This window comes from Hyposmocoma kahamanoa, unplaced genomic scaffold, assembly GCF_003589595.1.
Source record: "Hyposmocoma kahamanoa isolate Upper Pololo Valley unplaced genomic scaffold, ASM358959v1 76592, whole genome shotgun sequence".
Taxonomy (NCBI): domain Eukaryota; kingdom Metazoa; phylum Arthropoda; class Insecta; order Lepidoptera; family Cosmopterigidae; genus Hyposmocoma; species Hyposmocoma kahamanoa.
In genome coordinates this window covers 1-13,049 of record NW_020653913.1, presented here as the reverse complement: position 1 = coordinate 13,049, position 13,049 = coordinate 1, and the positions used below count along the sequence as shown (strand labels likewise).

General features: G+C 35.8%; 1 protein-coding gene and 1 non-coding gene across 2 annotated transcripts; both read right to left on the bottom strand.

Moving 5' to 3' along the window:
• Window positions 1-2,257: 2,257 nt before the first annotated feature.
• On the bottom strand, window positions 2,258-2,845 carry LOC113232667. The gene has a single exon (XM_026467435.1). It carries the CDS (start codon window positions 2,843-2,845, stop codon window positions 2,258-2,260), a length of 588 nt encoding a protein of 195 aa, XP_026323220.1.
• A 4,810-nt stretch (window positions 2,846-7,655) lies between these two features.
• Trnal-uaa lies at window positions 7,656-7,739 on the bottom strand. Its single transcript has one exon. It is a non-coding gene; the product is annotated as a tRNA-Leu (tRNA).
• Window positions 7,740-13,049: the final 5,310 nt, after the last annotated feature.

Genomic DNA, 13,049 nt, shown 5'->3' with positions numbered 1-13,049 from the left:
ATAATTTAATCGTATTTTTTTTTAAAAGGCGGTAAAATAAAATAAAATTCTTTTCTGTTTTTTGGCCTTTTTTCCATGTTCGTCGAAAATAAATCCTAGTGAGAAGAGCGATAACGACACTTTCAATAACCAACAAACGCTATGTCAAACATTGCTTTTAATTTTAAGTAACATATTTTTTGCTTAGAGGATGGAAATTTTTTTTGTCAATTTTGTTGATTTGACGTTAACATTGTTGAGACTTTTTCGTATACTGGATAATTCATATTTTAAACTAAGACAGCTCTTACGGCTCTTACTGAAATATTGAAGACTTAAACTGAAGGATTTTATACTGAATACTTGAATTGAAACAATTTGTACTGAAGAAAAAGAGAAACTAATGACTATGCAGCATGATCTTTGACCTTCGCCTGTTCCATGCGGGACGAAGGAAAACGAAAAAAAAAACATGTTTTACTTCTTCTATTATACATCGTCTCTTTAGTCTTCTATTATTTCTTCGCTTGGTTTTGAGAAAATCACTGTATAAGCCTCGGCGGGAACGGAGATTGCTTGACTTGTATTAATACACGGCCTCGCTCTCGCTCGGCCTTGTAACTCATACTCGTCCAGCAATCTCTTACTTCCTGGCCTCGTATAATAATAACGTTTATTTTCTCTTCCACAAAATACATATTATAGCTAGGAACAGTTTACACGTTAGATTTTGGTAAGGATAATTTTGTGGGAGACTGATGCCTAAACTAAGCAAAATAATGTACTATAACTGCGGTGCCTCCGTGGCCGAACGCTTACCATCTTGGACTGCCTGTCATGGAATATTTGTATGGCCTACATTTATTTCTCACGCGAGTTAGGTGTAATTTGTGGTTGTCTATGTGTGCGCCCTTGGCACCCGCGATACAGGCTTTCCCTAGTGTAATAATAATAATAATTGAGTTTTTAAATAAAAAAAACAAGTAATATTTATTTTATTTCTGATATCCGATCCGATATTTCTATGGAGTAGGTACAGGGTCAAGAGCATGTCATGCTTGACACTTAAGACTTAAATCCAACTCTATGCCGCTTGCGATAAGAACGGTCCAAAGTGTCAAGCTTGACGTGCTTTAGACTGTACCGGAGAAGAAATAAATTAAATTAAAATGCTATCCTTGTTTATGATTCAATAGCCATCGCCAGCGATAGGTGAACAATCAACAATAATCAGCAACCAAATTGGCGTGATTGACGGGAATCTATTGTTATCAGTCCGTAGACAACATAAATGAATGCTTACTGTGCATAAATGAAAGTCGTAGCCATTGAAATAACAAAGTAATAACGTTAAATCCCGTAATGCAGATACGCGCCTTTTACCAATACTACATATATAGGTTAGTGCAAATCCGCTAAGGTCCGACTTCAACATTTATTCATTAAACTATTTATCGATACACCTCAGCACTATCAAATGCAGTCTATAGTCGTCACAAAATAATAGATCATATTTGACACATGTCATCGCAACGTAAATAGTGATGTGAACTGCAATATCGGTAACCAGTTTAAACGATTCTCACGAGAAATCGATTAAAAATTTTAGGAGTTTGTAATCGTTTAGGTTATTTTTCTGTTCATTGCTTTTCAGTTCTAGATATATCAATCAACATTTATTTAAACGTTATACAGTTTAATAGAAATAATAAGTAAGTATTTTAAGTGAGCACAACGGCAACCTGTACTTGTTGTTGTATTGTAGTTATACATTAGCATAGTTCACGAGGATAACCTGTACGTAAATAACAAAATTCTGAAGTAAAACAAAAGACCTCCTTATTGGAATTTTTTATTTATCAACGTCATCGGAAGATGAACCAAAACCATCTGTTGAGCTAGTTTCACCAGTCCATATAATTAACTCGTTTTCAATTAAATTATCAATATTAACATCTCTGTCAAAATCTTCTTTTATTAGTTTTCTAGTTTTTTCCACCACCTTTCTCCAGTCTTCCTTTGTTACTTTAGTACATGCTTCCTTTAATAAAGTCATCATTTTTTTTGTGGAGAACGGTGGCTTAGTATTATTACGTCCTGCGTAGCCTGTAAAAAAAAAACACTGTTGTAAAATAGTAATGTTCCTTCACAGTGATATTACAAATTCGAAAGTTTATATGTTACCTCTTTACATTTGTACTTTATTAAAATATGCTACTAGTACAAAATAAGTCTTAATATATACGAATTTAAAATAACAGTATTAAATGCAAAAATATTAACCTTTAATTTGAGCCCAAATCAACTCAATAGCATTGTATTGACAGTGGTACGGCGGTGTCCTTATAATTTTATGTCCATGCTCAAGTGCCAATTCATCAATTTCATACCTAAGTTTTGTAGGTCTATGCTCTCGCACTAATCTTAACAATTCCACTTTCAATAGCTCCATGTCAGCTTCGACACCATTCCTCTGTAGCCATGCCACCAAATCAGCCTTTTTATTTGCCTGAGTCGGCGCTCGATCTATTTGAACCGAATGATACGATGCATTGTCCATAATTATTGTACATTGTTCGGGGAGGTTCTGAAGTAAAGTTTTAAACCACTCTTTAAATTTGTTTGCGTCCATTTCTTCGTGATATTCTTTTGTACTTTTTGATTCAAATGCTAGTAAAGCATTATTAACGAAACCTCCCCCGGCTGATCCAGCATGGCAAATTATGAGGCGACCACCTTTTCCCATTGGCACTTTCGAGCTGGATGCTTTAGTGTCGTCGGTCCATGATTGTGGTACTGTGTGGTTTGAGTTCAACCAAGTCTCATCGATAAACACAACATTATCCCAATTTGTAATTTTATTCATTTCTCTCAAAAATGAAACTCTTTGTAATATTAAATCATGTCTTTCCATCATAATATTTCTTTTGTCAGACTTCTTGTATTTAAAACCAATTTTTTTCAAAATTGTAATCAGTGAGGTAGCACTCCCAGTAAATAAGCCAAGCTCTCGAAGTGATACCAACAATTTACTCACAGTAGGGTACTCGTGTCTAGTATAATATGTATAAACATGGTTACGAATAGCGTCTGCATCGAACGTGTCGATACCTGTTACAGGCTTGCTTTTCTTCCTCTTTCTAGGCGTATGTAATACGTTTTCTTGAGAGCCGGAAGGCCCATATTTTTCTTGTATGATGGTGTGTACCGTTCTTTTGCCGATTCCAAGTGCACTTGCGACGCGATTTTGCACTTGTGTCACTGGTAATAGAGGTCCACCATTAAGTGACTCCCTTTCGAAATAGTCGTGTAATTTCACAACCAGTTCGCGAGTCTGGCTATTTAAAGCACGTCCTCTTTTCGACATGTTGAAAAAGAGTTCACACAGAATCAAGTCCAAAATATCCAAGCCAAGGTCAACGAGATTGAAAATAGAAGTAGTCCAAAAGCACAGCCGAGTCACAAGAAAAAACACCACGAATAACCAAGCGTACAGTCAACTTCCAAGACGGCGAAAGACTGCGCGGGCGCCGATGCAGAGTGACGCTAAATCGACATCAGTGTTGCCGTTTCAGAATTTGCGATAAAGAAAAGGAAATACAAATCTGACTTTACGGTTCTGTCTACTATAAATACTAGTATACTCAGTCTAATTTTGTAAGCACTTTAAAATTTTTGTTTTTGTAATTAAATAAGTCATTTTTTTAAGTGAAACCGATTTGACTCGATGATAGTCGGCGCGTATTGGTTACAACATTATTATTAAAAAGAATTATTTCTTTGTAGACTGAAGATGTAACTGTTTATAAGACGTTTCGGAGTAACCCAAAATTGGATTTTATTTTGGAATTCCTGCGAAAATAATACTTGAAATATGTTTCTTTCATAATGTATAGACCTTCAATAAAATTTATGTATTTTTTTAAAACCCAATAAGTTATTAATTGCTTATTTACTGTTTCGTTGATTGCATTCAACGTTACATACTATCGACTGGTTTAGCTGTCAAATATGATCTATTATTTTGTGACGACTTTAGTAATTAAATAAGTCATTTTTTTTAAAGTGAAACCGATTTGACTCGATGATAGTCGGCGCTTATTGGTTACAACACTATTATTAAAAAGAATTAGACTGAAGATGTAACTGTTTATAAGACGTTTCGGAGTAACTCAAAATTGGATTTTATTTTGGAATTCCTGCGAAAATAATACTTGAAATATGTTTCTTTCATAACGTATAGACCTTCAATAAAATTTATGTATTTTTTTAAAACCCAATAAGTTATTAATTGCTTATTTACTGTTTCGTTGATTGCATTCAAAGTTACATACTATCGACTGGTTTAGCTGTCAAATATGATCTATTATTTTGTGACGACTATAATGAAATAAACCTTTGAACGTTCTCGTAAAAATAAATTAATTTAAAAAATAAAACTATTTCTCTGCTTATTTCTCATCAATTTGGTGTTACTTTTACTTTAATTTTATGTATTTGCTTATTTAAAGTTATTCACTTACAAGCGAGACTTATAAAAATAGTTTATAAAATACGTAAATTAGTGGACGTCGTTACAAGATTATAATAGAATTTTCTGATGTGCCACAGGGATCATCCTAGACAATTTGAAGTATAATCGCGAAATAAGCTAGCGTACCTAGTCGAGTATTTAATACCTATTGGTGAACTAGATGTCGTGACGAGTATCGAATAGCTATTTTTGTAACTAATTTGTTTTACATTGACAAGCTGTAATTTATCAAAGCTACTCTATTTTTAGTGATACTGGTAACAAAGAAAGCAACTAGATGGCGCTTATTGCACAGATTTTTAAAGATACTGCCGCCTATTCTTTTATTGTGTGATTAGCACCACTACCCACACTTCAAAGCGTTAATTTACAAATTAGTTTGTAACACACATATACGCATATATACGCATATTTTTCAAAGTCAGAAAATAATTTTAGTTCATGAACAATATTTGAATAATGTTAGGAAAAAAAACGAATTTCTCATATTTCATATTAAACAGGAATTAATTGATAACCATGGCAATGTGCGGATAACGGCACATCAGACTACACATTTTTGTTCGAAAATCACAGGCCTCCAGTGCAACGGAACAAGACACGTCAATGTGTAGCTTGATGTGCTGGCGTACATGATATAAACAACTTCCAGCCGATTGATCAGCGCCATTTAGATTTGCAATAAATAAATGAATTATGTAACGTTCCAATACAATAGTGCGCGCGCGGTAAAGTTGCCGAATTAAAGCGTGCAGCTGCACCTCACATCCCGAGCCGCCATATCGTAGGGTTCCACATTATTATCAAGGGTGCTAGGAATGCCAAAATGGCTGCAGCGCATACAAAGAGTGAGGTACAATTACCTACGTCGTATTATAGTAGAAAAGGAAGTCTTATTAGCAAAATCGAGTTTTTTCTGGTACCAAAACAGCTTTGTTTGCAAACAGAGAGGTTATACCTACTACAAATGCTTAAGTTTATTACGTAAGCATTTGATGTAAATTACTAAAACTTTTTATCCTTTGTAAAGAGAAAATAAAGAAAAATAAAGGTTACTATAGTTTACTTGTTGTCGCTAGTTTTATTGGAGCTTTTTTATGAAAACTTTTTGTTTATAACACAGCTCGAAAATGACAATTATCCGATAATTATTATCCGTGCCGTATTTATTTAGTATATTTATTTATATAGTATATTTATTTATTTATAAATACGAAGAAACATCTTTGGGAAAAAGGTTTGGTTTGTGATGTTTTTAGATTGACATTTGACACGTTTGAATACGTCTCTGACACAAACATATGGCACGACATTGCTAGCGGTAGCATTTTTTAAAAATCTTTATTTATTTATAGAAGCGGTAGCATTTTGCTGTTCCGATTAATTTTATAAATACCAAGATAATAACTTAAGTTCATATAATATACGGTCTTAAACAAGCGAGCAGGTAATGAAAAAAAAATACTAGACATTGAAATGACACGATAAAGAGTGGCTCATTGTTTATGCTACTGAATAATTGATGAAAAGGATATAACATTTTTAGCGGTAGTAACGATAACACAGCTTCGATGTAAAAAAGGAATAACGTGAAAAAATTGACATAAGACGTAAATGAAACTATTTTGTTTTAAAATCAGTTAAAATAAACATGACGGCATTGTGCTGGATTAGTCTAATATATGTTAAGAAAATATTTGTGCATACAAATCAAGCATCCACATTTTGCGAGTTAACGTGTACAATTGAAAAGACATGCGAGAAGGAATCTTTAAGATCTCTTTCAACCAAGTAGTCGTCTGCTACATTAGTATACTCAAGACATGGTGGCTGATGTGCTGACCAAAGGACTGCATCGGCCAAAGCACCAGATATTCACCAAGACAATGGGTTTGCGTCCAGTGCAGGATTTCAGTTAAAATGTGAACGCAAAAGATCCTACTATTTTTTATAGAGCAAACATTTGGTAATTACTAATTGCTTATTTTGTTTCATAGGCTCGCCCCTGTACTCTCATCGTACAAAGTGTGAAATGTGCAAAAAAATTATTTTTGTTATTTAAAATAAATAGTTACTTAATTATATCAACATTACTTCATTTTGATGAGTGAATAAACATTTATACACGTTTATCATTTATAATATTTATTTCAAATATCGTATCGATCATAGAGTTAATCTGCAAGAGCTAAACGAGTCACTAGCACTACCATAGATTATTGTCACCCAAGTACACAAAAGCTGTACACTTTTAGTATATAAAGTTTTTGTTTCACTATAGTTTTAATCCTCCTATATATGGCAAATTTTTAATTTGGAGCAGTGAAGGATTTTGGGGAATACCTTTGCCCAGCAGTGGTACGCAATAGCTCAATAATAAAAAATAGAAAAGTTAAAAACAATTAAAAGTACTCGTATATTAAAACATCAATGAACAGTACTGCGTTTTATGCCTGCCTTGTGGGTTCTCATCAAAGGTTTTTTATTAAAAAAACATTCGTTATTACTCAATGACAACAATATCGATGATTTTTTACTTGATATTGTAAAATGTATTTAATTAACGTATATTATTATATTTTTGACTTCTTATTTCTAATTGTTTGAAAAAACAAATATGCGCGATTTAAATCCGGAAAAATAGTTTCATTTCCTATGTGTAACAATCGCGTAAACCTAAGAACTCGTAAATTCTAATTGTTATTCATGCTATTGTATTAAATGCATGTTGCATATAAAGTTAAATAAGAAATGTATAAATCGCGTAACAATATACTATAACACCTGTAAAGTGTCCTAATTTATTTATTTACTGTTTTATACATATTTCAAAAATACATCCCACAGTCTTATTGTGCAGTCGTATTATAGAGGCCTGTGACCAGCAGTTGACGTCTTGATAAGGATAATGGCTTTTATGCCTGGGAATCTTGAATATAACTACCTTCCTTACCTTGTTTCCATTATTAAACATGTGATTTTGGTTTTCAACTAGTATACTTTTTTTTTTTAGTTTTTGTACTACGTTGGTGTTGTATGTAACCGTAATTGACAATTAAACGTTAAATTTTAATTAACATTAATGAATAATTTAATTAAAAGGTTTAAAAAAAGTAATAAAAAAGAGTAGCCTATGGCGACTTGTCAGGTGTGGGGTTCGAACCCACGCTCCCTCTCGGGAACCAGAGCTTAAATCTGGCGCCTTAGACCACTCGGCCAACCTGACTATTGAAAGAGCTGTTCAAATTTTGAATCCCATTCTAAAAATGTCGGTAAAATACTTTCATTTTAATAACCTTTTTGCAATATCTGATGTGATTTGCTAATTTTAAAGACTTTTTGCGCAAATTTACACTATGGCATCAATATTTACGACACAATGATAAAAAAGATGATGAAATATTGCGCAATTTATAGAGCGCAATATTTCATTCAGTTCTATCATGGATTTTTTTGTAAACATAAAAACTACATTTAATTCCTTAAATGCACAATATTAACAAATATAATTCCAAAATTTATAATGTTCATGTGCCTTTCACCTGTTGCGCGTAATGAGATCAGCGCCACCTACCATATATTTTATGTACCATTGCGATAAGCACTGGATGTTTTGCAACGTTACGTCAAAGTTCCTTATTAAAAATGTAGATGTCGTTAATATACACAATTTTGTATTAGTTTTGTAATATTAAGTATTGAATTAATTAATAAAAAATTAAAATATGGTAATTTAAACAAATTATACGCACCATTTTGTGGATGAACTGTGAATAATGGGAAATCACAAATCTTCGACCTCATTTACAAACTGCTTCACAGAAACGAAATTTTGTAATTATACCCTTGAGCTTACCCTTGAGCATTTACGTAGGTATTTTCATGGATGATCTTTAAACTCGCACAAAAACCATAGCCCAATTTTTGAATATTGAAATTGTTTATGATATTTCAGCTATGCATAGTTAGGGTAAGTTCCGATAAGTCGAAAACGTTTAATAATTTTAACTGTTTTTAAAAGGGAATTTTGTGCTCTCTCTTTTGCTATTAAGAACGGATATTTGACCATTTCGTCGCCTTACTTTCCCAAACTCGTATCTCAAAACACAAAATTATAGAAATGCAAAAAATGGATTGTATATACCAATTTTGCAGGCTGATTTCACATCACATCTCCTTCATATTTACACACTGGCTTTTAACTATTCTTAAAGTAATGTACCCAAATAGAAATTTCAAATAAATATAAAGTTTTGGCATCTCCTGAATAATCACTCTTTATAAGTGTTAGGGTTTTCAGTTTTACGGTTTTTATCATGCCAAGAATTAAATTTCATTACATGATGGCAACACTAATTTTTATGGTAACACCACTGAACGACCAATCAGGATGGTTGGATTGGTTGTTTGCAATTGGTTGACGCATTTGGCGGAAACCAATCAGCAAGTCCTAGTCACGGATGACCAATCGAATTGATCTGGTTGGTCGTTTACAATTGGTCGGTTCATTTGGCGGGGACCAATCACAACTAACTGGTTTACCGCCGTCGCTAGCGAGGGCGGTTGGTGGGAATCTTGACCGGTGAGGTTTTGTCTTGTGTGAGCAGTCATGGGGTGTAAAACTGTGAAAAGAAGTTAATTAAAATATTCCAGTACTTCGTTTATAAGTTTTTAACTTGTCCTAATCCTAGCCCATCCAATAGAAGTTACAATTCAGAAGTGCGCAGACAGTGTTCAAATAACACGTAAGTACACGCCCGTTCTTTTATTTTCATTATCGGTGAATATTTATTCTTCCTTGATAGTGCTCTTTTGTTCTTATGTAATCACCATGTATCTAATTTAGATTTTCGTATTGTGTTCTGGAAACAAGTATGTTTAGCATTGTTTTCGAGCTACCTTTGATATTCCTTATTTAAAAGAAACTACATACTTTTCCTAGCGTCACATGTTTGTTTAGTGATTAGAACGTTAAGTTTTAAATTTCATTTCGTTTTCACTTTTTCCCTTAGTGTGTGCTACAATTAGCCCAGGGTATAATTGTACAGTCAACGGCATTTTCTACTCTTTTCTAGGCCCTTTTAACAATTCAATTTCGAATATAGCATTCTGATTTCATTTAGACTTGATCTCGGTAAGGTAATCTACGCACACTTGCTTAAAACTGTGTGCCGGCACGCAACTATAACGTTACGCGGTTAGGCGTAAGAGCAAGACTTACTTACTTACACTTAGTGTAGATGGATACACAAGTATGTAAGGTAATAAATTAATTTTTGCCTAGTATTATATATTTCCTTAAGTGCCTTGTAATTACCTACTGTAACTAATAAATAACTTATGTTTAAATATAGCACTTGCCCACTATTTTCTAGTTATGCTTCCGTGGCCGAGCCATAGATATGGCCGAACAGTTACCATTCTGGTCTGCCACGCAAAAGTCCCGGGTTCGATTCCCGGGCCGGGAGAAATGTGGCCTAAATTTGTCTCTCGTGAGTTTGGGTGTAATTTGTGGTTGTGTGTGTCCAAGATCCACGATATAGCTTCCCTGATATAAAAAAAAAAATGCTATTTATGTTACACTTAAATAATTGTATCTTATTACTGTAATTTCAAGTGAAATATAGGATCATTCATTCATTTCTCAACAAGTTTGAACAAATCTTCCTTTGTCGAGTTTCAGACCATGGATGAGCCACCTGGTGGGCGACAAAGCCGAGCCTCTAGTGACCGGAGGAGATTCGAAACACCTAGTCGGACCACCAGAAGCCGAAGAGTTTCTCGAGTTCGGAGTCCAGCGCGGATCGAAGATTCTGACTTGTGGAGAGAACGAAGTCGTAGTCCAGTAAGGGCTCGCAGCCTGAGCCACTTCTTCCATGATCGGCGGGAGGAGAAATTGAGTCATGAGCGTGTAAAGCTATTGGAAGCTCAGCTCTTGAAGGAACGTGAGAAGCTTCACAATACTGAGGAGCTGTATCGACGAGCGGCATCACGCCCTGACAACGAACATTGCCCTACTGCCGAGGAACGCCAATCGAGGGACAGCGAGCGACCTCGGGACCACGGAGCAGAGCGACGTGTAGACGCGGGAAAATATGACAGGTCACGTAGTCTCTCTTTATCTAAAGACTTTCTTAATGTTTTTCGGTCTTTAAAGGATAGTTTGTCGGCCCACCCATCTGCTGGTGACACGCGTTCAATGCCAAGAATCGATCATATGAACGTGTTACCAAATTTTGACCCTTCCGTTAAAAACCAACGCGTCGACGTATGGATTAAGAAAGTAAATGAATGCGCCTCTGTGTATGGATGGGACGACAAAATTACCACCCATTTTGCCATGCAAAAACTTCAAGGCCTTGCCAAGGTCTGGTATGAGGGATTAAATTCTGTTCTTTTTAGTTGGCAAGAGTGGCAGGTAAAATTGATAAACGCTTTCCCTTATGAACAGAACTATGGACAGGTCTTGGAGGATATGCTCAAGAGGGGGAGCAGGTTTAACGAACCTATCGAAATATATTTTTATGACAAACTGACACTTCTAAATCAATGCGATATAGTTGAAAAACGTGCAGTGGACTGCATCATCCACGGAATAGCCGACAGGACACTCAGATCTGGAGCCTTAGCATTGCGTTGCTCCCACCCTGACCAATTGTTACAATATTTGATTAGCAGCAAGGACCCCAGTCATTCCATTGATAGAAATCAATTTAGGATCAAAGATAATAGGAACACTGTTAGTAATAATAACCCAAACCCAAGATCTGGCGTCAAAATCAGTCAGGGTTGTTTCAATTGCAAAGAAAAGGGACACAGTTTTCTATACTGTCCCAAACCGCTTATAAAGTGTACAAAATGTAACAAAGTAGGCCATGTAGCTATAAATTGTCGAATTAAAACTGATAATGATATGCCTAAGACTAATAATGTCCCAAAAACTATGTGCATTGATACGATTGGTCAGGGGACGGCAAAGGCTCCAGGTTCGAAATTTATAAAACAGGTAACCGTGAACGGAATGCAGTTAGAAGCATTCGTGGATTTCGGGAGTGATGTGACTCTCGTCAAGGAATTCGTTTTACATAAGTTGGGATTGCGGCATGACAAGATGCCATCGCTTATGAAGGGGTTCGGTAACGATACAGTGGAATCCCTGGGGAAAGTGTCTCTGCTTATTGGTGTTGATGGTGTGGAGGCTTGTGTGACGTGTAAAGTTGTTAGTGACCATTTATTGGAAAAACCTGTATTAATAGGACAGTCATATACCGAACAGACACATATTATCGTGTATAAAGATTCTTCAAAACTACATTTTCTCAATATTAATAATGAGTTGCCTCCACCCGATCAAGACACAATTACAGAGCCACTGATAAGTATTAAGGCTAACGGTGTTGTTGAGCTATATGGTGCAGCATCGGTCAGATCTAAAACTGATTCTGATTGTGGTGGCCCTGTTTTGATAAATAGTACCTTTTCGGGAAAACCAAATAAGCAATATTTTGTGTGTGGTGGGCTGCACAGCCCGAAAAGGGGACGTATTGACATAACTATAATACCGTGCGCAGACACCTGTCATATTCCTGAATACGCCACAATCTGTCGAGCTGAGCGAGTAGATGTCGTAAATAGGATTACTATGGAGCCAACTGCCGTATCCACTATGATTGAGAAGGATATTGACGAGAGTCAGATTCATGTTGGTGAGAAGGTATCCAATGCTTCAAGACTGCGTTTGGTTGAGTTACTAAAAAGGAAGAAACACTGTTTTGCTTCTTCACTTAAGGAGTTAGGTTACACCAACTCAACTGAAATGAACATAGAGCTCAACAGCGATCGGCCAGTTGTCTATCGCCCGTACAGGCTATCGCATCACGAGCGAGAAAAGGTACGGGACATGATAAAGGAGATGCTGGAGGCTGGTATTATCAGAGAATCTGTGTCCCAGTACGCTAGTCCAATCATACTCGTGCGAAAAAAGGATGGTTCGCTCCGGCTCTGCATCGACTATCGAATGTTGAATTCTATCACTGTTAAGGAAAGATATCCGATGCCCATAATAGAAGACGAAATTGCTCGTCTCAGCGGTCAAGCTTGCTTCATATCCCTTGACCTAGCATCAGGATATTATCAAGTACCGATCGCGGAACCAAGTAAACATTTGACCTCCTTTGTGACGCCGGACGGCCAGTACGAGTTCAATCGCATGCCGTTCGGCCTCGCAAATGCACCAGCTGTGTTCCAGCGAATGATGAATTCGATACTAGGAACTGCACGATTCAATAAGGCAACTGCGTATATTGACGACGTCTTAATATTTGGACAAAGTGAGACGGAGTGTTTGGACCGATTGGAGGAGATATTACAGGTAATTGAAAACGCGAACCTCACCTTAAACCTGTCGAAATGCGACTTTCTACAGGATACAATAGATTATCTCGGCTATGAAATTAGTGCTGCCGGTGTACGTCCAGGTGAGAAAAAAATTCTGTGTGTAAAGAATTTTCCACGGCCTGAAAATGTACACAATGTG

Excerpts from the sequence above, each read along its gene's own strand:
- LOC113232667 (XM_026467435.1), bottom strand. The coding sequence starts at position 2,845 with ATGAATAAAATTACAAATTGGGATAATGTTGTGTTTATCGATGAGACT.